The sequence below is a fragment of the Lissotriton helveticus genome, chromosome 3_1 (genome assembly GCF_964261635.1).
Source record: "Lissotriton helveticus chromosome 3_1, aLisHel1.1, whole genome shotgun sequence".
In the NCBI taxonomy this organism is placed as follows: domain Eukaryota; kingdom Metazoa; phylum Chordata; class Amphibia; order Caudata; family Salamandridae; genus Lissotriton; species Lissotriton helveticus.
Window position 1 is genome coordinate 665,701,991 of NC_136061.1, and position 26,683 is coordinate 665,728,673.

The window sequence follows — 26,683 nt, forward strand, 5'->3', positions numbered from 1 at the left end:
CCACCAACCTTCTAGACAACTTAGCCAATCTCGGACTCAAACAACTTGTTGACACCCCCACCCACCTTGCCGGACACACGCTCGACCCAATCTTCACCTCCAGCATGCACATCTCCTTAGATCACACCACAGCTCTCCATTGGACGGACCACAGCTGCGTTCACTTCAACTACAAAAAGACCTCGACCCACAACCCCCCACAACCTATTCCCCGAAGAAACTGGAACAAAATTACCACCGACCAGCTCCTCACATCGCTTCACCAAACCCCCCCCGCCAAATCATCGGACCCAAACCAAGCAGCCACCAACATCACACAATGGATCACCCACAGCGCAGACGAACTAGCACCCTTGAAATACCATCAAATCAAGCAAGGTAGCAAAAAAGCCCCTTGGTTCAACGACTACCTTAAGAAATCCAAGAAGCTCTGTCGTGCACTCGAGAAAGCCTGGAAGAAAAAACCCTACCACTGACAACCTGGCCTCCTTTAAGAACGCCACCCGCAAACACCACCAACTCATCCGATCCACCAAGAAATCAGCATTCAAGGATCGACTTGACAACAACGCCCAAAACAACAAGGAACTATTCAACATCGTCAAAGAATTTACCAACCCCACCGCCGGCACCAACGACATCACCCCTCCCAAGACCTCTGCGACTCTCTATCCTCATTCTTCCACAACAAAATCGCAGACATACAGAACAGCTTCAAAAACAAATCCGAAGACCAGCCCACTTCACCCACCCCCGAACCTAAACCGCACTCTTAACAACCTCCACGCCTGGAACCCAATCACCACCGAAGACACCATCCGCCTGATGAACTCCATCCACTCAGGATCGCCAACCGACCCTTGTCCCCACCACATTTTCAACAAAGCAGACTCTATCATCGCACCCCATCTCCGCGATGTCATCAACTGCTCCCTCAACTCCGCTACCTTCCCGGAAAGATGGAAACATGCCGAACTCAGCGCCCTTCTGAAGAAACCCACAGCAGATCCCACTGAACTTAAGAACTACCGCCCCATCTCGCTACTCCCATTCCCTGCCAAAGTCATTGAGAAAGCCGTCAACAGTCAGCTCGCCGCCTTCCTCGAATCCAACAAATCCCTCGACCCTTCACAGTCCGGCTTCCGAGCCAAACACAGCACCGAAACCGCCCTCATCGCAGCAACAGACGACATTCGAACACTACTGGACAACGGAGAAACGGTTGCCCTCATCCTACTTGACCTCTCCGCAGCCTTCTACACAGTCTGTCACAGCACCCTCATACAACGTCTCAACAATATCGGAATACAAGGAAAAGCATTGGACTGGATCATCTTGTTTCTCGCCGGAAGAACCCAGAGAGTCCGCCTCCCCCCTTTCAGATCAGAGGCCACCGAAGTCATCTGCGGCGTACCACAAGGATCATCACTCAGCCCCACCCTCTTCAACGTATACATGAGCCCCCTCGCATCCATCGCGTGCCAACACAACCTCAACATCATCTCCTACGCAGACGACACCCAGCTGATCCTCTCTCTCACCAAAGACCCAAACATTGCCAAAACCAACCTACACGAAGGCATGAAAGAAGTAGCCGAGTGGATGAAGAGCAGCTGTTTAAAACTAAACTCGGACAAAACGGAAGTCCTCATCTTAGGTTCATCCCCCCATGCCTGGGACAACTCTTGGTGGCCACCTGCCCTGGGAACCGCACCCATACCTACGGATCACTCACGCAACCTGGGCTTCATCCTAGACTCCTCTCTCTCGATGTCCAGACAAGTCAACGCCGTATCATCATCCTGCTTCAACATCCTACGCATGCTCAAAAAAGTCTTCAGTTGGATCCCCACCGAAACAAGAAAGACGGTCACCCACGCCCTGGTCACCAGCCGACTGGACTACGGAAACACCCTTTACGCCGGAACCACAGCCAAACTACAGAAAAAACTCCGACGCATCCAAAATGCCTCAGCCAGACTCATACTGGACATTCCTCGTCAAGCTCACATTTCCGGTCACCTGAAAGACCTCCACTGGCTCCCCGTCAACAAGAGAATAACGTTTCGTCTCCTCACCCACGCACACAAGCCCTCTACGACCTTGGACTCGAATGCCTCAACACACGACTGACCTTCTACACCCCCACCCGCCAACTACGATCATCCAATCAAGCCCTCGCCGCAATCCCACGCATCCATAGATCCACCATGGGGGGCAGATCCTTCTCCTACCTAGCGGCCAAGACCTGGAATTCTCTCCCCACCCACCTCCGCCTTACTCAGAACCACCTCTCCTTCAGAAAACAACTAAAAACTTGGATATTCGATAAGTAAATGCACCCCCCTCCCCCAAGCGCCTTGAGACCCTCTGGGTGAGTAGTGCGCTATATAAATTTCTGAACTTGAACTTGAACTTAAAGGACTCGGGAAATTAAAGAAGATGTTTACAGTTGTTTAAAATGGAATCCCTTTATGTACACCTCGTGGCTTTCCTTTTGAAGGGAGTGTCTAAGAAGTTTTCCCCTTATTGTGGAGTGGTGTGGCTCACTGGTTAGAGGCGGCAGACCCGGAAACAGAGGACGGCCCGGGACCAGGGTTCAATTCCCGACGCGGCAGGGTCGTGAACCAGGGTCAGCGGACTCGATAATTCTCGCTTCGGTGTCTACTCTAACCAGGGATCACACTCGGCAACTCTGGGCATTAGCTTGCCTCATCTCCACAACGGCCCCCCACATACACCGGGGATGCCTGGTTTCACCTTGGAGATACCCAGCAGGGATCATCTCACAGGGAAAGCCAGGACGGGTTCCCCAGTGGTCTACAGCGCTGGGACGCCCCATTGCTGGGGTAGCCATGCGCTTTACAAGACAACATAACATAACATATTGTACAATCATTGGGTGCTCTCCCTGCTGTCTACACACTCTGTTGTATGGCACGTGTATGTTCTGGAGGGTTCTAGAACCTGATCTACAGGGCCACCACTACTTCTTGTCCTTCAAGCCACAATTACTGCAGTCTTCCTGAACGGTGGAATTTCCATTACAGGATCTAAGGAAGAGACTGAACACATTCTTATCCCTCACCCACCTTACAGTAAATCCAGACGGGAAGTGCGTCACCAAAATATTCCCAATGTTAATGCCATAAGTAGGCCCTTTAAACAACACTCTTTGTGCTGTATGTCCATGATGGGAACTGTTTTACACACACACACACTTCTTGATGCGTCTACCACACAGACACGTCTGACACAACTCTAATGTTTAATAGTTACAGATATTTATTGACGGACATCACACCCAGGTCTATTTTTAAAAAAACTGCTCTGACGGTTTTAAAGTTGGGAAACTGCAAAAAAGACTTTCAATGTGGGAGGAAATGGGACTTTTGCACAGAAGACTAGGTTCTAATGGTAAGGTGAGACTATCTCATGGGATAGAGATGCCCCTGAACATGGATGCATTGTAATTGCATAGCAATCTCTTTAATGATACCTTAGTCCTTGGCTAAATGGTATTACAGTCCAACTAACAGTATTGCAGTCTTTCTTCAAGAAAGGTCTTATTCTTACAAAAACCTACACACTTTCACACATCTCCTCATCTCCAGTGGCTTAGAAAGCATATAAAAATTCCTGGGGGTCGTCGCAGCCATTCACTTTTTCTTTGCGTTAGAACCGGTCTCCATCAGATGATTTAGGAGCATTTACCTACCCCCCTAAAGGATCTAGACGACAGAGGGGGGTGTAAGGTGTTACTTTATTTATTTATTTGAGTGTTTTATAGAGCGCGAACTTGACCCGTGTTTTTAAGCATAAGACTAGCACAGTGCTTGAAGGAGTTCTCCTGGCCCTGCTGCTGGGAGATGACTGCTGCGTGCTGCCTGCAGACCCAGTTTATACGGTGCACTTCTTGCATGGTGTGAATGTCTGCTGCTTTTTAAGTCTCGCTTAGGCAGCACAGGCAGTGTCTCTTTGAGACATGCTGTAGCTAGGATATGGGCTTCAAAAAACACCCATCTTTTTCATTAGTTCCTCTTACTGTTCTTTAGAAATGCTGGCTTTTTATTGGCGAATACACTTACTAGTCCCTCCTTTTGGAATTTGTCTCCTCCCATGAGGACTGCCCCTGTTGAATGTGTTCTTACTTTTCATGTTAGTTATAGTATGAGAGCACTCTTTTTTGTTTGGTTGCCCTGCCTCTGCTTCTTAAGTGTTTTATTTACTTGTGCAGGAATCTTCGGTCTGCATGTCGTACCTTAATTTCCCTCTAGCTCCCCTTCACCCCTCCCACAACATCGCTCGCAGGCTCTCCCCTGAACCTCCCAATAGGCCACTGCTCGTTTTGCTTGTTTTTTCGTTTGCTTAATTTACGCTTCATTTGCACTGCAGTGCCCTCATTTAATCTCCCTTTGCCATCTGGAGGTCAGGAAAACGTGGTATCGGTTGCAATGACGTGGTTGCATGCCATTAAAAGAATATATTTGAAAAAACAAAACACAAATGTATTCTTTGATGTTCCTTGCATCCGCTACCATGTCTTTGCTGCGTGAGATATATTTACATTGATGATGATCTAATCGGCTGTCGGCGAAAACTTGCCGTGCCTTTTTTTTAACTAAGTGAACCCGTGAGATGGCCACCTGTGTGGTCGATAGGGGAGCACCAGCCTAGCGTGTATGGCCATGGTACTGAGCTATCCATTAAAGCAGTTTCCGCTCTCACCACTGAGAGGCGCAGTTCTGAGGGTTGATAGAGAGAGTGCACCGATTGGCCAGAAGTAACTGAGTTGATTGAAAGATTACTGAGATCACTAGATGAATTAATTAGTGTTTTAAAAAAAAGATGTGATTGGGCAAGAGATACAATCGCCATGGAATAAAGAGAGCATGCAAGCCTTCACAGTGCCTGTCTGGAGGAAACGTGCTGCACATCGGCAGACATGGCATTTTCATAGTTTACTTTTCAGAATTGTGTGACCATGCTATTGTTTTCTAAATAAATGCATAAGTGATTAGTGAGAGTCAGGGCGCAGTTTCATTGTTGTGAAACATTTGTTATTTTGTTGATATATGTATTCCTTTGAGTTGAGTGGTGGTGGATGCACTTTTAAAATTTGCCAAAAGTGACATCCTTTATTTGTCTCTAAAGGTTTATTTGCCAACCTTACTAGTTTATTATAAGTTCCTCACAAGTTTTATTGTTCAGTAGCATTATCGTACTTGACGTTTTAGAAGATAAGAAGGGGACGTTTCCTTCACTTCAGTATTGTTATGTATCATTTTAGGACCCTATTGTAATTTTCCCAATTCATGCCCATATATAGGTATAAATCACCATATTCTTATATAGGCATAGAAATCATAACCATATTTAGGCATAGCTCATGCAGTCCAAATACGGCAAGGCTACTTCCACTAGTTCCGAAAATCTACAACAATTTCTTGGAAACTCGGCTTCAGCAGCTAGGAACTTACCCTTGCTCGAGAACTGACTTGTCCAAGAACTCATGGAGTTTTCAAAGAACTGAGACTCTGTGATGACGTTATTATGCCCACCTTTACGTCAAACTCTGCAACTTCAAGGTATGAATATGCCCACACTTGCCTTAGCAAACACACGGTGGTTTGGAGCAGTTCGACTATCTACTTGCCCGACGCATCCTGCTACAGCAGGTGCCGAAGGAAGCCGACCCTCCAGCAGACGCACTGAGAGAGACGCTGTCTTTTCTCCTGCCAAGAAATCCAGCTCCAGTGTATCCAAGCTACCCTTGGGGATGTTGGGAAATTGAGTCCCGAGACTGACCTTCTCCATTCTAAACTAAGGTACGGAGCAGATTAGACCCTAAGAGAAATCTTGGACAGATTCTTGGCAAAAGAATACTGCATTTATGCTACACCTCATTTACTTCTTCGCTCGTACTAGACTTAGGTTAGGTACATCGGGATAGGCATATTTTAGAAGTACCAGTTGAGTGCTTTTAGCCTCTGTTATTTATGTATGTATTTATCAATGGTTTAGGAACCATACAATGCTCTTACAGTATTGTTTTATCCTACTCTTTATACTGTATGCATTATATTTTACAACCAGTTTTACGATTGTAGCAGTTCATTCCTTATTCTTGAGAAAGAAGACTGTTCAATAAATCCTTTTATTGAAAACGCCCGTCTATCTATTTCTCTACAACTCTGGTGAAACGAAGCATGCACGATTGACTGAGTGAAATATATATCTATTGTTTCCACGACTCTGAAGATCAGTTTTATCTTGGGGAAACAAAGTTGTTATGTTTATGTAGTTGTCAGAAACTAATCCCTTCTTGTGAATTCGAGAAAGTTTCTAGTGACCTCTGAGCTAGCTGGCACTCACAATAATATATTCGATAGAGACCTAGTCGACCTCAGTCCTACGTCTAAACTATAGGATATATTATTCCAATGCGCAGAGCCTATTGGAAATATAGGAACTACACTACAGTATCAAACTTAATATTGTTCTCACTAAGGACCTGATTCCAGTGAGGTTAGGAAGGCCTCCGAACAACATTTGCTCTGTCCAAATCGGATCAGGAACGTGTCTTTCTGACCGGCTCTGAAAGGTTTCCGACCAACCGAGTACGATGAGAGTTAGGCGTTAGGAATAACCCAATCCGAACCTAACGGCATTTGGAATGACCGAGCCGTACAAAGCAGAATCGTACGTCTCAGTGGGCTGCGTTTCCGAACAACCGAGTACGAAGCTGGATTTGGACAGCCTTTCCGAATCATGCCACCTGACTCGATTTGGTAGTCTGAATCAGACTTTGGGGGCCCGTAGTGGGTCCCTTGCACCTGGAACCTTCCTAATTAGGTCTGTGGGGGTACCCAGGGGCCGGCACCAAAGGGTGCCCACCACAGGGTGTCCGAATTTCCCTAGCCACCCCTTTCTTCAGTAGGAGCCTATGCATTCGGTCGGAACAAAGACTCCCATTGAAGTCAATGGGAGTCCAACCAATTTGTGTTTGTAAGCATCTGGATGCATTGTACTCTGTTGGTTGGACTCTCCTGATCCGATTCGGTCGGGAAGCTTTCCAAACCACATCAGAATCGGGCCATAAGCCTATTAAGGGCTTGATTAAATCCTATGTTCAAATATAATTTAAAGTGTAATTCTTTTAAGGCGGCTGTATTTAAAACCATAAAGTCAGCTGGTAGAGTAAATGCAATTTGTCGTTTCCCATTACTGAAGTTGATTTCCGATGTTCATGCTAAGTAAGCAGTGTATCTTCTTGGTTCGTTTTCCAAGTTGTCATCGTTGATTTTACAGTCTTTTTGTCTGTTGCAACCAGCAGTCTCTGGTTGGTTGAAGGGTTGCTCCCAGCCAGGCAGAACTACTGCTCCCATCAAGGGTGGTATAACCCGTGCTCACCATTGGGTAGCTTGGCACTGAGCAGACAGGCTCACTACAGAGGCAATGTGTAAAGCAAAGGCACAGCAGCCACTCTTGATAAATACCCTGAGCGTAAACAAGACTTCACACAGGATGTATGTATTTTTTTTTAATTTTTAACGCACATATTCAATCATTATAACATGACCATCATATACTTTTGGGCATAATACACATGCGGAAATATTACTAGAAGTACTGGGCCCACTCGTATTGTTATGATATCACTATTATGCACACTGTAGATAATTCCTAATCTAACCCCTCTCCCTCGCCCCCCAGTTGAGAGAGAGCCCTCTTATACTATATATCAAAATTATACACATAAACGAAAATAGAACACTTTTTAGTAGCACCGTGGTCCGAAGTCACTTGGGTAAACCCAGCGTCAAAAGGTATTGTGCTTTTGGCAACAATCAACGTATCGCAGACTCCGTGGCCCAAGCCTCCCTCCACCCTCTAGTACACCCTGATTGTCCTACACCCCCGGATGATAACCAACACGGCCTCCCGGACGCTGGGCTGCATACAGCCGAAATCACACTGTCTGGCTCCTCGGGAAGCATGTGAACATATGTAACAGTTTTAATTGTAAGGTAGACATAAACAAGGGAGAAGTTAGTAGCTACTCTGGAAGTTCACCCGCAGGTCTCAAAACACAAAGGATTCAGACAGTCCCTTAACCCGCTGCCGAACTGTCTTGGAAGCATTTCTTCAACCCATTCAATCTCTCTTGCTACTTCCTGGCATCAAGACGTCTTCTGGAGGGGGCAGGGTTGGAGAGGGCAGTTGGCCCGTCGCGAAAAGGGTCATCAAGGGAACAAACGATGAATGGGGAGTAGCACAGGGGAGCCTCTTGATAGGAGAAGGTGCCTCGATCGGTACACGCTGATCCAGGTTGTGCCCAGGCAATCACAGCACAGCACTTTGTGTACATTGGGATAAGTCACACCAAGCACTACAGATTTCAAACACGGTGAGATGCAAATTCCGTGTCTCCCTGGAATAGAGGAACAATGACTGATACACGTTGCAATAGATTGCACCAGGCAATTTCGGTCAGACACAGGGAAGAGAGGTAATTCCGTACCTCCCTGGAAAGGAAACACCACGTCCAGTGCACAATGACATAGATGCACCAGACCAGTCCAGTCACACAGCACAAGTTCAGCAGTGCAACATGAGGTAGAATGAGGCACTACTTTGGGTACACCTCCACCTCCCAGGGTCGCACTATGTGAATACCACACGCAATGAGCATGCAGTCTGGATGTTGCATGAGAGAGATGTGGCATGATCGACGAAACGGGCTACGCAGGTTCCCGCAACCGCTGAATCTTCTCACTACCAACTAGCCGCTTATGAGAGTTGTGGTCACAGCAGTACAGAAACCATACATCTTAGATCCGGGCATGATTTCTGTGGCTCCGACCTAGACAATCTGGTCTCTAGACACAAGTTTTAGTTCTACGCTCGCACCACGCTACCAGTTGAGATTCAGTAGCTGAGTGGGCACTTGAAAGGGTACCAATCTCCAGATGTATGTATGTATGTATGTATGTTTGGATTTATATAGCGCTTATAACCCAGGGGTCTCTAAGCGCTTTGCCTTGGGAACCCGTCCTGGCTTTTCCCTGTGAGATAGCCCCTACAGGGCATCCCCAAGGTGAAAGCCAGGCATCCCGCCGCGGGGGGCCGTAGTGGAGATTAAGCAAGCTTAATGCCCAGAGTTGCAGAGTGTGAACCCATGATTAGGTCAGGCACCGAAGCGAGAATTATCGAGTCCGTGGACATTTGAGCTCGAGACCCTGCCGCGTCGGGAATTGAACCCTGGTCCCGGGTCTGACCTCTGCTTCAGGGTCTGCCTGCTCTAACCAGTGAGCCACACTTCTCCACTGTCACAGATGTCACTGGCAGATGGTGTACGTCCCTCGCAGAAGAGGTTTGAGATCTCCAAGAGAACAGAAGACCCAGTGTCTGGCCCTTGGAGAGCACACTTCAGGGTGCCACACTTCAGCAGGTACTCGGCCCAGGCCAGCCACTAATCGGACAGTTATACTACATTGGCAAAACAGAGTCCTCTGACAAAGTGCAACACGCAGTCAGGGTTCTCCGGCCCCACGTCCTCACAAGCGTCTCAAACCCCTTGCTTAAGGATGGCACCCGTAGTTATACTGTTGTGTGTCTTTGAAGTTCAGGGTGGTTTAGAGGTTTTTTCTTTTAACCAAGGAGGTCTCCCCTAAATTGTAGGCCTGTCTGCAATGGGGCCGTAGAATGCAGATCTTAATCTTTAGTAGGGCCTTGATCCAGCCCCTAGAGGCGAAGTGTCACAGCCTCTACCTTCAATCTATCCCATTCGGCCCTCAAATGGCAGAGGTTTGCTGTTCCCATGGGAGGCCCATGTTTTATGGCTGTCGATTGGGGAATGCACAGATGTTCTTCCCTCGACCCCTGGTGTACACTGGAGCCAGACACCATGGCCCCTGAGACTCTAGGAGAATAGAAATGTCCTTATTCCATAAGTGGAATAAAAAAACAGGAGAAACCTGTTAACTCATTCGAGACCCGGATGGTAGTGTACAAACAATAAACAATGTCTCAAACGGTAATCATTTAGAGGGCAAATGCATTGAAAGAGAAACAAATCGATAAGGGAGAGACTGTAAAAAGGGAGACCACAAAGGAATTGTAAAAAAAATTATAAATTCTTGTTGCTGGATGCAAGTAGTTATATCAGCACTACATTACAGTGTATGCATAAGTAGCCCAATGGTAGCCGTGCACATTTGTGCTTGTGAAGGTGAACGGTGCAATGACACAAGGTGAGGAAACGGCGTAAGCAGCGAAAAATGTAGTTAAATTGGAGGTTACAAAAATAATAGTAGTTATTTACAAAGCAGTATGCAACTTCTTGAGGAGGCTACAGTACCCACAGTAACGCCCGAAACTGCACTGAAGGGTTGACGGATTTTCGACCTGTACAGTTTCAGGTCATCATCAGGACCCGGTTATGTAAATCAAGTAAGTGCTGGGGCGGTAGTGGAGGTTCCAGCTGAGAGGGATGATAAAATCCAGGGGGTCCTAGCTGGCACTGGAAAAAGATGAGATTGGCCAGGAGTGTCGAAATGAATCCAATAAGAGCATGTGTGTCCTAAAACATAATCTGAGGAGGATTAGTCACTCAAAGTGGACGCTCAGTGCCAGAAGGAGTTGGGCGTAGTCAGGCATCAACTGAGGGAATTAAAATCCAGACGGATCTGGGAGGCTGCCACGTGCGGGGGCAATCCTCCGACATGCAGGTAGTCAACGACCCAGCAGAAGTCTGGGAAGTAAGGCGAGTAAAGCGCACCTGTATCCGAGTCCACTGTCCATTAATATGAAACATTATGAGGCTGCTCCACTGCCATCCACTATTGCCGTCCGAAGTAATGTCAACCACTTATCCATGTTAATCTATGGGAAGAGCAGGCCTCATAAGTAGTGAAAACATACACAGGTATGCCTCACTGCTTGGGCGTACGTGTACTATTGCGAACACTGACCTGCAATGGCAGGAGAGACACATAGTTCCCAGCACCAGTGGTGCAAGTGCACCTGCCGGAGTCTGCACAGCAGACTGGACATAGGTTTACCCAATACGTGTGCCTGTGCGCACACACAAGCCTTTGTTGGCAGGCGACATCGATATTCATGGGCACCATGGGTGCCAGTGCGTACTCACAATGGCTACAGTGGCATGCTGCCCATGAGTTTACTCGCAATAGATACCAGTGCGCACCCACTGGTCTGCAATGACAGATTGGCCCGTGTTTCAGAACATGGAAGCAGCGCCACTTCCCAACATGGGTAGGAAAGGTGCACACGTTTTCATGCGGCAAGGAAAAGCCGGCCTCATTGCCTACCCAGCCCCTCACAACTCTGGTGTAGGGCCGAGCACACCACCCTATTTGGACCAGCCGGGGATGGGTGGATCCCTTTCCGGTGCAATTGCACATAGCAGGTCAGCAATGACAGACCAGGCACCTTACCACTAGCACCATGGATGCAAGTGTGCAGACACAGCCCTGCCCTGGCAGCCCTAACCCAGAGGTTAGAATACCGGGGATGCAGATATATTCTCATCAGCCCACACTGGCAGGCCGGGCACCTATCCAGAATGCCTTAGGTGTCATGGCGCATTCTCCAGTCTGTCTGGCGGGACATGTATTCGAAACATCATCAGGGCCGGTGCGCACACCCCTGTCAGCGTTATCAGGCAAGCCCATGTTCTAGAACAGTCAATGTCTCTTTCTAATATTTGTAGGAAGGTGCATGCACTTTCACACAGCCTTGACAGTGAGAACAGGCACAGGGCCCTGAGGCTACTCCAGAGAATCTGCAACACCCCAGAGTATCCATGGTTAGAGCCAAACTCTAAGGCAAGGGAAGCCCCATTTAGAGGGTAATGAGCTGGTGTAGATAACAGTACAATAAGTTGGCAGTGGAAGCTGCGGGCACTAGTGTGCCACACGGTCTAGCTGACTGGTGAACAGTGTGAAGAATTGATTTTGAGATGCTGGCCCTGGTGTGCAGCATCAAAATCTGACATTGGTGAACAGTGTAAAAACTGTCGTGAGCAGACGCTTTGGGACTAGTGGGCAATATGAGAGCTGACATTGGAAGGCAGTGTGAGGAACTGGCACTATTGGGCAGTGGGTGTGACCGTGGCATTAGCAATTTGTGGTGAAGGCAGTGGTGGGCAGTGTGAGGAGGTGGGCAGGGTAGACGCGGGCACTGGTAAGCAGTAAGAACAAGCATTAGAAATGCAATAGGTCTCGCAGCATTAGAGTTAGTGCTTTTAGAATTGTTAATGGGTTTAGCATGAGGGTGAGGGTGAGTGAGGGTGAGTGAGTGTGAGTGAGTGTGTGGGTGAGTGTGAGTGGGGGTGAGTGTGGGTGAGGGTGAGGGATTGAGGGTGAGTGAGGGTGAGGGGTTGAGGGTGAGTGAGGGTGAGGGGTTGAGGGTGAATGAGGGTGAGGGAGGGTGAGGGGTTGAGGGGTTGAGGGTGAGTGGGGGTGAGTGAGGGTGAGGGGTTGAAGGTGAGTGAGGGTGAAGGTGAGTGTGGGTGAGTGTGGGTGAGTGTGGGTGAGGGATTGAGGGTGAGGGGTTGAGGGTGAGGGGTTGAGGGTGGGTGAGGGGTTGAGGGTGAGTGAGGGTGAGGGTGAGTGAGGGTGAGGGGTTGAGGGTGAGGGGTTGAGGGTGAGTGAGGGTGAGGGGTTGAGGGTGAGTGAGGGTGAGGGGTTGAGGGTGAGTGAGGGTGAAGGTGAGTGTGGGTGAGTGTGGGTGAGTGTGGGTGAGGGATTGAGGGTGAGGGGTTGAGGGTGAGGGGTTGAGGGTGGGTGAGGGGTTGAGGGTGAGTGAGGGTGAGTGAGGGTGAGTGAGGTTGAGGGTGAGTGAGGGTGAGGGGTTGAGGGTGAGTGAGGATGAGGGGTTGAGGGTGGGTGAGGGTGAGTGTGAGTGAGGGTGAGTGAGGGTGAGTGAGGGTGAGTGAAGGTGAGTGAAGGTGAGTGAAGGTGGGTGAGGGTGAGGGGTTGAGGGTCTTGAATATTAATATAGATATACCTGTTTGTGTGTATATTTTGCACTACTGCTGTACTTGAAATCAATCGTTTTATGTATTGATCAATTGACAAATGTATTACAAAATCTGCAGAATGTAAGGGGTTGAGGCAACACACTGGGTTATAAGGGGTGACTATTATTTACACTTCGCTGTGTTGAAAGTATATAAATAAGATACTAGGACAAACATTTTATTTTTATGTGTTTATATTTGGTATAATTCAGATTTTTTAAATTCATTCTGGGTAAACTCGAGGCATATTCGAGTATTTGCGTGTTATAAACTTGGATATATTACTTTACTTAGAGCACTGCCATGATGAGTGAGTTTAGAGGTATTCGCGGCGCTAGTCCTTTTTTAGTTTCCGCTCTAAAGTTGGGATTGTGTGCCCCGGTTTAAGTCTAGTTGGTCCGCCCTCTATTTCTAAGCCCTGATATGGCGCGAGAGACAAACGCCTAAACGCAAACTTTTACTCTGGATTGTTGACGGGAGGGAATCCTCTTACCGTGTGATCCTTCCCCGTTGGATTTAATCTTCTACCCAGCAGTGACTTGAGTTGCGCTGACTGTGTAGAGCCCATTGAAAAAATGTGATCGACTCGGGACGCTTTAAATCAGACGGTCCCATTATTCGGTAAGGATTGGTAATATACGAATGACACGCTGTGTGTTATTCTTACGGGTTAATTTAGCTTTGTCCCTAATTTCAGGGTTCCCACAGTTTTTGCATTCATAGCGCCAGAAAGGTAGAGGTCACTGTGGAAAACATCAGGGTTGATACCCTGAATACATACGATCGACATGGGCCCCTGAATGCAACAACCGGTCGGCAGAATTTCGTACAGTGGACTGTAATCAACGACACTTCCTTCCGAGGATCGCTCACTTCGAAAGAACTGGAATAAGGGGCTTTTATCTTTGTGCCCCGTTAGGACATGTTCTTCCTTCATTGCATATGAATAGATTGCAAAGTTTAATATTAATGCAATCACCAGTCACCCATCAATAAGACCTGTGGGCCTTTGCCGCAAATAATGAACGTTTACTCATGATGGTGCTCTCTCGCCCTAACAATGCTCAGGGACCAAGGGGCAGATTTACAAGCCCCTTGCGCCACTTTTCCCCATGTTAAAAATGACGCAAGGGGCTTGTAAATAAGCCCCAAGTCTTTGGCTACACTTTGTTAGTGACCAATCGCTGCAGTTCGTCATGCCGATGCTTCCAGGTCAGATGGGCAGCTGCTCGTGCCACCAACACATCTTGCTTGCTATGGGACTGGACAGTAGTGTCGTTCAGTCCTAGTTGCGTAAAGGCAATGGCGAAACAAACCCTATCGCCCTCAGCAACGTAAGACCCTGTGCCAGTAACAGTACTAGATCAGGCTCACGGCCAGCCAGGCTCTAAAAAGACCGTTTATCTTCTTGGGGCAGGAACAAACAAATAGAGGCAGGTTATTCACATATATTTCAGTGTGCGCTGCAAACGACTTTAACAGAACCAAGGAATCCTAACTGTCCGACGCAGGTAGTGAGCGACCATACCAGGGTTTTCGGACACTCCAAAAATACAAACACTCACCTGGTCGCAGATGAAGTGTTTGTCAATTCACACAATCGCGCAGACGATGAGAAAGCGACCCTGGATACGACCAACTGCCCGCTGCGAACCTCTTCGTGAAAGGTGGCACCAATGCCCGGTCTGAGATTTCACGGGACGGGAGAGGGCAGGAGTTCCATACTCGCAGCACTTCGCTTAGTACGTGCTTGTTAACATACAACTGCGCATGCGTCCCGGCGAGCTTCGATTCCCGCAAGTGAACTGTTGAACGTTCCGGGATGTGACGTCACTGGGCAGGCTGCTGTTGAGTGTCTCCAATGGGAAATCCCGAGCCTCACTGATCAATTGTTCCAAGAGTGTCAATCAGAGGGGCCGGAAGTAAGCACCAGCGGCGATTCTGGGAATCTCCTGTGTTTCTCATCACCTAGAACAATAAGAGGGCGGAGTATTGTGAAAGTTGCTAAAATCGTAGCTCTGACCCAAACACGTGGTGGATCTTACAGAAGATCGAGGAGGCGGAGAGTTGAGGCAGGCAGGCAGGCATGGGAGGAGAGGAGGAGGGGGGAGGAGAGTAGGGGAGGCACGGCCTAGCGGCCGTGCAATCAAGTAGTGAGGGGGCGGAGTTGTGGGAAGGCTGAGAGAGAGAGTAGGCGGCTGGGGGCATGTGCACGCGCATTTAAGCTCAATGCGCATGCGCATTGAGCTTAAATTTATCGTGCACTGCAAGGAATCGCCACGATTCCTTGCAGTGTGGATAAAGAGCGGATAAGTGCCAATACTCTCGCCTTGCTCGATGCGCATGCGCATCGACAGGCGAGACCTAAAAAGTGAGGAACTCTCACTGGCGGACAGTGTGATGACCTGGCATTGGCAGTGTAAGAAGCTGAAGGCTGTAGGCCGTGTGAATAGCTGGCACTGGTGGTCAGTGTGAGAACCTGGCCACAGAAGTTAGTGAAGAGCTGACATTAACACACTGTGAGAGCTGCCACTGGTGTGTAGTCATATAACAAGCACTGATGGGCAGTGTGAGGAGAATTGAGTGTCCAGGGGGAAAAGAGCCTTGCTCTTGTCACAGGGGCCTCTGGCGGTGCCAGATCCGCCAATGTCTTAATGTCCTGCTGCGCGGTGTACATTTTAAAGCACAGAGAGAGGCCAGCCATTTTTTTCCTGAGTTTTATATAGCACGAACTAGACCCGAAGATATCAGGTATCAGAGCGCTTTACATGAGTACCAATCTCGCTACAGAGGGAAACATTCATTTTTCTTAGGCACATGGTGCTTAAGTGATTTGCCTACAATCACAGGCTGTTGAGCGTCGTTGCCGAGACTCGAACCGGTCCCCCAGCTTCGAGGTCGACCGCTGTAGCTGTAAGGCTACATCCCCTCCCCTTTGGCTGACCTCTAGAACCATAGGTGGCTTCTGGCGCTTATACTAGGGGACCGACACTTATTTTTCCTGTTCACACATTTCCAGAGAGTAACAGAGGGAAAACACTTAAAACAGAAGGGAGGAGGCAAAAGCAACACAGGTGAGAGTAAGGGGCAGGGAGTGTCTGGCAGTAGGTTCAGAGGCCTGGGATGGATTCAGCGCTGCCAGCCTTGGCATTCTACGCGCTGGCTTTGGGCACCGGCACTTATTCTGTTGAGGATGAAGCACTGCACCAGGCCTTCCCTCGAGGCCATTCAATTTGCACTGTGGTCGGGTTCAGAAAACTGACAGTTTGTCCCCTTGGGTCCCTCCTCATCCTTGGTACCCGTTTGTTGGTTCCTTAGTCTTCCTTCAACTCCTTCCACGTTGTTCGCCTCTTCTTCTTTCATCCCGTTTCTGTCCCTTTCCCCAACCTTATGTCTCTTGCACTCCATTACTTCTGTTTATTTTCATTGCTGTCTCATTTTCCTTACAGTTCCAACCCCCTCACCCTTGCCCTCCGTTTATTCCACTGTACTCCACTTCTTGCATCCTTCATTCCTTCCCTCTTCCTCCTTTGCCGCACATCCTGGTCCCTAATCTCGTCTTAACTGCTTCCTCCTCCTGAAATTGCCCTCCTTTGCTTCCCACCCCCTCTTATTCATCATTGTCCTCGTGTACCTCTGGGTCCACCCCTTCCCCACGCCCCTACTACTGTACCGTCTCCTGATTATCCCACAATACAGTAGAATTCTTCCCAAAGGGCCTCTCCTCCCGTACCTGTCGCCCTCCCCCCCTTCTAGACCACACCCTCCCTCCTCCCCAAACCTATCGTGTCTCCGTTACCCCAAGCAGCCATGAAACCCTGGCTCCTCAGCCGCACACTCTCCTCCCCGCCGCCTCCCACCGGCCCCTCCTCCTCCATTTCTACTTCATTATCCCCGTCTGCCTCCAAGGATGCTGCCAGTGACATCAGGTTGGAGTGAGTCTGCAGCCTATCGGCTCTGCCTGTGCTTTTTGGTCCTGCGCTTGCTGCAGAGGGATGCTGAGCCCGTGCTGCTGAGGGGCTGAGACGACCGATGCTCCGGCAGCTCTTAAGCCGCGCCGTGACGGGGGCGCTGAGCCGGGCTGCTGCCGCTCCAGATAGGCAAGATGGCTCTCTGAACTAGGCACTGGGATACGACGCTTCACTGCTGTATGATGTCCGTATGGTCTAGGCTGGTGCGGTGCCCGTCTGAGCCACGGCCGGTGCTGGTCCAGCGCTGCAAGATGGCTGTCTGCGCTGGAGCTTGCTCTGTGGTCGTGCCACCCCACTGCTGTCTGAAGACCCCCTGGTGTCCCCGCTCCCGCCTCGGGGGTATGCAATGAGTGCACGTGCCTGCCACCTGCCGACAGGACAGCACTGGAGCTTCAGGCATGGGCAATGTTATGAGCTGCGTAAAGGAGCCGCGGGACTCGGTTCCCGGCGCCCACCCGGACTCTGCCTCTCCAAGGCCCTGGCAGCGACTCAAGAGGAAGCGGAGGGGCAAGAAGAGGGACGTGTCCGGTGCAGGCACAGACGACGTCTCCCTGGAGGCCGGTAACCCCGAGGAGTGTGCACTGCCCAAGAAGTTAAAGGTCAGCCCCCTGAAGCTGGCAGAGGTGATCCATGCCCGCCTGGTGCCCGCTGAAGCCGATCCTGGGCAACTGGTGCACGTGAAGGAGATCAGCGGGGCGCAGCTGGAGACCGCCAGCTTCTGGTCAGACCTTGCCAGCTTGCAGGATCCCAGTGCCAACGGCACCACCGTGATCGCCCACATCCGCGACAACCCGGCCGAGCAGGGCTGCGGGAAGGCCTTCAGCAGGCTGGTGGAGTTTGAAAGGACGGGCTCGGCCAACCGCCGGGCAGTGCTCCTGCCCATACAGAGCCACCCATCCGAGGGACCGCAGGGCGCGCCGAGGAACTCTTCCAAGAAACCGGGGACCACTGGCCCGGAGAATGACGGCGAGTGTAGGACCGCAGAACCAGGCCCGGCGCTGAGAGGCGCGAGGAGGGGGCCGGGGAGTACCGGGCCAGGGCGAGCAGAGAGCAGCTCCCCGGAAGCATCGGAGGCAGACCACCGGGCCAGGGACGCGGGACCAGGGGACGAGTTCAGCGACTGCGGCCTGGTGTCCGAGGCCGGGCAAGGCGCGACTCCCACCGCCCCAGCAGCGGGGCCCACCGCCGGCCTCGGGCACAGGCCAGCGGGGTCCAGGGCGCGTACACACCGGGAGCCGGGCAGCGAGGGGGGCCTGAGCCCGGAGCCGGGGGACAGTGGCGCCTTCACCTGCCTGTGGCCCGAGGAGGGGACCCTGTCTGAGCTGTCCACGCCCTCGCCCATGGTGGACTTGGAAAGGCCGCTGCAGAGGACGTCCCTGGAGAGTCCCGTGCGCGTCCTGGCTCCAGGCCCTCCGCGCGACTCCTCACACAGCGGGCGGAGTGCGCGGGCAGGCCCGGGCTCCTCGGGGTACGGCAGCGGCCGGCATGACGCCCGGCTCCCGGACTACGACAGCGGCCGGCTCGGAGCCAAGGCCGCGGGGCCTGGCAGCGGCGGGGAGGTGGCCCAGCTCCCGGGCTACGACAGCGGCCGGCTCGGAGCCAAGGCCGCGGGGCCTGGCAGCGGCGGGGAGGAGGCCGCGGCCTCGCTCGAGCCGGCGGAGGCGGGCTCCCCTCTCGCCGCTGACGCGCAGCCCAAGGAGGAGAGCGCTGCGGAGTCTGGCAGGCAGGGGGTCAGTGGCCTATCTGTCTGTCTGTCAAGAATTCATTTGCATAGTATTCTCTCATCAACCAATAGTGTTTTATTCCCATGACCTCGAGTATTATTAGTACACCTCATCTGCTGTCCTCCCAATTGCCCGCAGCCTGTACCAGTGCACAACGCCCTTCATCCCATATCTGCCGTCACAATCGCACCAAAATGCTCAACGCCCTCCTTCCATTTCCTTTTCCCTTCGATTGTTCAATTCATTCATTCATTTATTCTTTATTTCGGTTAAAAATAACCATAACGGTTACACAAGACAATACAATTATTTCCAGAATACATCCTACGAGAATTAAAATACAATGCTACATAATTCATTATAGGGCAAACCTAGATCGAACCAACCAATTAGACGATGTTCTAGCGGTATTTACAAGTTCATAAGTGTTAAATAATTAAAACATATTAATAAAAACAGATGTGAGGAACAACTCTTTCAGGGCAACCTTAAAAAGAATACCTATATAAATAAATACCAATAAAATACAATTTATTGCAAAAGATATCTCTTAAAATAGACTTTTTACATGATATAAAAAAATATATATTTCATCTATTCTAAATCGCATGAGTCACATCTATCCCCTTCATCCTTGCCCAGCGCCCATTTTACTGTATTTGATTTTATTTGTAGGATGCCATAACGTTACTTAAGGTATAGGGACTTAGCCAATTGTGGTTGTATTTCACCTATTAAGGGTTCGAAATTCCAAGCTATTTTCATTTGGAGAAATCGTGTGGTCAATGACCCAACCCTAGAAGAAAGGGACATAGAGTTATGCATGAAGGACCAATAGATTTCTTTTAAAAGCCTTTTTGAGGCCAATGTCAAATCAGACGACTCATCCCAGTAGTGCCTTAATCCCAATTTAAGGAACCAATCTTGAATGTGTTTTAACCAGGGCAAACCCATACATTTATTTAGTCCCAGAATTTCTTGTTGAATTAAGTGTTTATAGCTCCCTTGATTATAATGTAAGATTTCTAACGTAAAGAGCTCTAATGCCCAGGGGCGGGGTCGCGCTGTGACAAGTGTTAAACTAATGCCCACGTTGATCCACACCCAGTATCACACGCACACACTCCAGGCACCATACCCACACCAGCCCATCCCCTTTGCAGACCCTTTCATCAGAGCACGCGCTCCCTCTTCATGTCTACACGGGGTGCCTGCTCCCGCCTGTGTGCCAGTGTACACGATCCACCCAGGAATGTGCAAAACCCGCCAGTAGATCGCACATCCCCTGTTCACGTCTGTCTGCACATCGCTAACAAGACCCACACGCCCCAACCCCTCATCTGAGCTCACAAGTAGTGCTTGTCTTTACGCCAAAAGAAACCGCTTGAGTGATCCAGCCAGAGCAGAGTTTGGTGAGCAGCCTGGTTCCCTCTATCACTCTCACCCTGGAACTCTCCTTGATAGTACCACAAAATGCTTGAAAAACTGAGAGAAATATAGTTTTATCCATCTCACCTCCTCTGCAACTGCTGTCCCTGGGTGTCCCCAGTAACTAATGGACAGGGTTGCCTTAACACTTGTGTAGCTCTTGTCTGAGAACTGCTTCGTTCATATCCATGCATTGCAAATGTGAAGAGAGTTACAGAGGCAGGGCTGTGGTGCTGAAAATTATGTGTTCTGTCCCCTGTTGGAAACAATCTGCCCATGACTTCAGTATCCATGGCACAGACTTCTCTCCTTCAGTTCTCTGTCCTCAGTAACCTCTTGCGCCTTCCTCCCCAGATCTCCGACATCTATGTGAGTGGCGAGTCAGGGGACATGTCAGCCAAGGAGAAGCTGCTCCTGTGGACGCAGAAGATGACGGCCGGGTACACCGGAGTCCGTTGCACCAACTTCTCCTCGTGCTGGAATGATGGCAAAATGTTCAATGCAATAATTCACAGATACAGGTACCTTGCATCAGCACGTTTGTAGGGCTGCCCATAGTGTCTGCCTGCTGCATTGGACTGCCAGCACTGTGCCCCAGCACTGCGTTCTGTCCGTACACAGAGGCATGACCACTGTGTAACTGTGATGTGCATTGATGCCAGCACTGTGTGCATGCTTTGTAAAGAGACGTAAGCACTGTTTGCCTATTGTGTGTGATGATGTCACTGCTGTGCCCTTCCTGTGTGTGGAAGTGGCAGCATTTCTACCACCTGGGAAGTAACAGTGCTCATAATAGTCCGTAGTGCGTGACTACCCTGTGTGTTTCTGAGGGTGTCATCCCTGTGTTCTTTTGTGTATGTGCTTGGGTGTTCGGGGGTCTCTGCATTATGTCTGTGCTCTCCGTGTGTATAAAAGTGCCAGAGGGGTGTCCGCCAAGTGTCTCTTTTCTGGGTGGTGTTGGGAATCTCCTGATTATGGGTCTGTGTCCTTGCTCTTGTGTACTAGACCCTATGAGCACGTCAGCACTGTGTCCCTGCTCTGTGTGTATTTGACCCTATGAGCACGTCAGCACTGTGTTCCAGCTCTGTGTGTATTTGACCCTATAAGCTCGTCAGCACTGTGTCCTTCCTCTGTGTGCATTTGACCCCATAAGCTCGTCAGCACTGTGTCCATGTTCTTGGTGTATTTGAGCCTATAAGCACGTCAGCACCGTGTTCCTGCTCTGTGTGTATTTGAGCCTATAAACACGTCAGCACTGTGTCCCTGCTCTATGTGTATTTGACCCTGTGAGCACGTCCGCACTGTGTTCCTGCTCTGTGTGTATTTGAGCCTATATTCACGTCAGCACTGTGTCCCTGCTCTATGTGTATTTGACCCTATGAGTACGTCATCACTGTGTTCCTGCTCTGTGTGTATTTGAGCCTATAATCACGTCAGCACTGTGTCCCTGCTCAGTGTGTATTTTTTTTTTTTTTTTGGAAAACCTTTATTTATGTGAAAGTGTACACCGCTATTTAGCCGAACATCCCGGGGGCACGGCAGCACATTTGAAGACATAGTATCATGGCACACATCGTTCATATTTCCGGATAGGTGAGGTTCAATTTTACTTTTAAATCAGGATGACATCAAGAACGTAAAAAGCTTCAATATAACGTAAATAAATGTGGGTATCAGGTGCCTAACCGTAAGGTATAGTCATACAATGGGCGAGCCAGACAATAAGTCCAGCATAATGAGACGATCACAAATAAGACATGGGTGCCGCATCAGGGAGTCAGGATATAAGTGCATACAATTACTACGAGCACCGATTGGACGCCCGCCCAATTACACCAATAATGCAACAACAGTTAAGGCACAGATTACAACAAATCAATGAAAACTCAGGGAATAATCCAATAAACTGATCCCAAATCCGAAGAAAGAGAAAGGAGAACCGAAAGAGCGAAAGGAAAAGGGCCATAGAAACAAAATAGGAAAAAATAATAAACCCCTACCCCCAACCCCCCACCCCGCACACCTGTAGATGGCTACGGCCTACCCCCCCTAGCAGCGTGCCTGTCGCCCAGTATCTAAACCCAAAATATAGAAGAGAGAGGAAATAGAATAAAGAGGAAAGAAGAGACCCGATATATAGCAAGAAGAGAAGTAATAAAGACGGAGGAGGAGAAGAAATCACTATACGAGCTCCCAGCCACCGACCCCCCCGAGCCCCGGACTGTTAAACCTACATAGAAGTAGAAAAGGGAATGGGAAAAAAGAATCGTGGAGGAGAGCTGTCGAACAGGCTCTCGGCTTCTCCCTCCTGCAAACTACAAGCCCCCCCCCCGGTAGTCATCAATCACAGGATTAATAATCAATTAACATATAGTAATGCAAGTCATACAGTGCCACATGACGCTAGTCATTATACTCATCATAATGCGTGTCCCACTTTGTCACCAGCCAAACAAACACCAGAAAGCACCGAAACATCCTCAACCCTGGCCCGTGCGATCAATTGTACATGCTGAGTTCAGCTGGCCAGCCGCCATTTTAGGTGGTTTGGGAGACCATGGTGAACAGGATAATCCGTTGGACTGCCCCTGAAAGCCGTTTGGAAACAACAATGTATAGTCAAAGTCAGTGTGGGAAAGTTCCATGTACGACCGTAAGTCCCCAGTGCATGTTATCTGGCTCAGTAATACCAATTCCGGGAGAAGAGGGAGGGCCACCCCATCGACCCACAGCTGGAATATCAGAAGCAGCATTCGGAGCCGAATCTCCACCCGCGGTGCAGGTCCAAAATCCCCGGACCCCTCCTTACCGGTAACAATCAGCCCAGTAGCTATTGTGTGGTCCTGGTACTTCAGCATCACCATGTCCGCCGGAGCAATCAATACACTCCGCTCGGGTGCAAGGTGTGGCCCAGTGTCCTGCACCCGAGAACAATCCCGTATAGAGTGTCCCGCAACGCGAGACATGGCGTCTAACCTTCTCCCCAGGTCGCAGGCGATACAATCCAGGGCGACACTTAGGGCATCAAGAGCCGCCATAACATCCCTGATCCCTGGCGTTGCCCCGTAGTCATGAGCTGCAGCATTCCTCCTCCCAGGTAGCTCCCCGGTCGGCTGCGATTCAGTAGACAGGACGTTGCTCTCCAGAGCGTCCAGCCGGTCACCATCCTGTCGCCCACATAAATACAGTCGAGCCGTGACCAAAGGAGTGGCAGACTCCATGGCGCTGCATACATTAGCGTGGAAGCAGACTCGACAAGCGCCAGGACGGCTATCGCCAGCTAGAGTCCTCAGTGCCCAGGCATAGCTCACGTGACGCCTAAAATGTCTCCCACAACAACATCGGGAGAAAGAGAAAGAATGTCCAAGCGGCACACGGGCAGGAAAAAAATTAAATATGAGCACCCGGATCCACGGTGTAATGCAAGCACTCGACCCGCTAGGTGAGCTGGATAATTGCGGCAAAGGTGATTAATTCAATCGACTCGTTCCGGTAGGCCGACTCCACCCCGCAGCAGATGGCCACTGTGGTTGCGTCAGGGGCTGGCCGTCCCATTCACCCAAAGCCCCGGTTCCATGGCTGTTTGGGGCCGGAGACTGAACGAGGACTTTTCTCCGGTTCTACAGCTGGTAGAAATCTCGGGAGCACACTACCGGAGGCAGCATCATTTCTCCGTAACCAAGTCGCGGCTCAGGTGCAGGATAAGTAGCAGGATGAGTGTGCAGGATAAGAAGGTCGGCGGAGCTGAGAGCCTAAGCGGCCATTACGATCGCTAGCTTGGCTCCTCCCCGCTCAGTGTGTATTTGAGCCTATAAGCACGTCAGCACTGTGTCCCTGCTCTGTGTGTATTTGACCCTATGAGCACGTCAGCACTGTGTCCCTGCTCTGTGTGTATTTGACCCTATGAGCATGTCAGCACTGTGTCCCTGCTCTGTGTGTATTTGAGCCTATAAGCACGTCGGCACTGAGTCCTTGCTCTTTGTGTATTTGAGCCTATAAGCACGTCAGCACTGTCCCTGCTCTGTGTGTATTTGACCCTATGAGCACGTCAGCACTGTGTCCCTGCTCTGTGTGTATTTGAGCCTATAAGCACGTCAGCACTGAGTCCTTGCTCTTTGTGTATTTGAGCCTATAAGCACGTCAGCACTGTGTTCCTGCTCTGTGTGTATTTGACCATATGAGCACGTCAGCACTGTGTTCCTGCTCTGTGTGTATTTGAGCCTATAATCACGTCAGCACTGTGTCCCTGCTCTATGTGTATTTGAGCCTATAAGCACGTCAGCACTGTGTTCCTGCTCTGTGCGTATTTGACCCTATGAGCACGTCAGCACTGTGTTCCTGCTCTGTGTGTATTTGACCATATGAGCACGTCAGCACTGTGTTCCTGCTCTGTGTGTATTTGAGCCTATAATCACGTCAGCACTGTGTCCTTGCTCTGTGTGTATTTGAGCCTATAAGCACGTCAGCACTGTGTTCCTGCTCTGTGCGTATTTGACCCTATGAGCACGTCAGCACTGTGTTCCTGCTCTGTGTGTATTTGAGCCTATAATCACGTCAGCACTGTGCCCCTGCTCTGTGTGTATTTGAGCCAAAAGGCACGTCAGCACTGAGTCCTTGCTCTTTGTGTATTTGAGCCTATAAGCACGTCAGCACTGTGTGTATTTTACCCTATAAGCACCTCAGCACTGTGTTCCTGCTCTGTGTGTATTTAAGCCTATAAACACGTCAGCACTGAGTCCTTGCTCTTTGTGTATTTGAGCCTATAAGCACGTCAGCACTGTGTTCCTGCTCTGTGTGTATTTGACCCTATAAGCACCTCAGCACTGTGTTCCTGCTCTGTGTGTATTTGAGCCTATAAACACGGCAGCACTGAGTCCTTGCTCTTTGTGTATTTGAGCCTATAAGCACATCAGCACTGTGTTCCTGCGGATGTATGATGGTACAACGCGTACCGTTACAACGCGTACCTTTACGGCGCAGGTTTAACAACGCAAGTCGCGTTGTGGGGCGCTGGATAGTGAAAAGTTTAATTTACTATTCCAACTCCAGTCCCCATGGATAGTAGGGAAGGTGTTGGATAGTAAATTAAACTATACCCTATCCTAGAGCGCCCTCCAGCGAAAGTCGTAACGACTTTTGTTGTAAATCCTGCGTTGTAACGGTACCACGTTGTAAAGGATGTTTCCCGTTCCTGCTCTGTGTGTATTTGAACCTGTAAGCACATCAGCACTGTGTTCCTGCCCTGTATGTATTTGACCCTGTAAGCACGTCAGCACAGTGTTCCTGCTCTTTGTGTATTTGAGCACATAGGGATATCAGTCTCTTTTGATTTGAGTTACACGCTGGACCCACTTTGTGTGTTTTGCTATTGGCACTGTATGCCTGATCTGTGTGTCTATGGTTGTCTGAGGACATCTGCCTTGTACCGCTCCTCTGTTTCGGCAATAGTGACATCCCTCTGCCCCTGCTATGAATGTATTTGTGTGTGTATCTTCACTAGGCCTTTCTGGGTGTATATATTTGTGTCTCTCTAGGTGTCAGTACCATAACGCTACTCTTTATGTAGTTGGGTGTTTGATGTTGTGTATCAGTGTCTACTGTGCATCTCTTGCTTTGTATATTTAGACCTCGAAAGCAGGAACTCTGTGCCCCTGCTTTGTTTGTGTGCTCTTAGGTGTCAAACTTGTGTTCCTGTTCGGTGTGTATATTGATCAATCAATCAGTATTTTTTATAGCTGAGAGGTATTACCCCAGGGGTATCTGGGCACAGAGGGGGTTGGTTCTCTGTCAAAAAGCCAGGTCTTGAGTTCCTTTCTGAATTCCGCCACGGAGGTTGCTCTTCGGAGGTGGAGTGGCAAGTTGTTCCAGGTCTTGGCGGCGATGTAGGAGATTGATGTCAGCATTGCGTGACTGCTCTCTTTATATTTGTGTGTCTCGGATAGTTTGCATTGTGTCCCCACTCCCTATGTGTCTATAGGTGCCTAAGGTTGTCAGCAGTGGTCTCTATAAATGCTATCTTCAGCAGCAGCACTGTGTTCCTGGACAATTTGGTTTGCGTGAGGGTGTCCTATCCTGCTCTCAGTTTTGACTTGTGGAGTTTTGATTCTGTTTGTTTCCTGCAGACCGGATCTGGTGGACATGGAACGTGTCGAGATTCAGAGTAACCAAGAGAATTTGGAGCAGGCCTTCGAAATCGCAGAAAGGCTGGGGGTCACCCGCCTTCTAGACACTGAAGGTGAGAGAGCCTCCGATCCAAGGAGGCCAGTGGAGCGACTACAGAAGAAATGTAGTGCCTCCCTGAAATACAACATGCTGAGGTGTGCACAGAGTATTAAAGGAGCCATCGCTGTCCTTCTCTTCCTAACTCGTACCCTTTTTTCCAGATGTGGATGTTGCGTCCCCCGATGAGAAGTCTGTTATCACTTACGTGTCCTCCATCTATGATGCCTTCCCCAAAGTACCAGAGGGTGCTGAGGGAATCAGTGCCACAGTGAGTACACATCACTCCGATA

At 49.7% G+C, this 26,683-nt stretch overlaps 1 protein-coding gene across 4 annotated transcripts in view; it reads left to right on the plus strand.

The window, feature by feature from the left end:
- Positions 1–26,683, plus strand: part of MACF1 (microtubule actin crosslinking factor 1) — a 990,087-nt gene that overhangs the window by 264,672 nt on the left and 698,732 nt on the right. For all 4 annotated transcript variants that reach the window (XM_078680764.1, XM_078680763.1, XM_078680765.1 and 1 more), the window contains exons 6-8: positions 20,526–20,692; positions 26,294–26,406; positions 26,555–26,661. In XM_078680764.1, the coding sequence (XP_078536890.1) occupies positions 20,526–20,692; positions 26,294–26,406; positions 26,555–26,661 (387 nt within the window). The remainder of the gene's footprint in view (positions 1–20,525; positions 20,693–26,293; positions 26,407–26,554; positions 26,662–26,683) is intronic.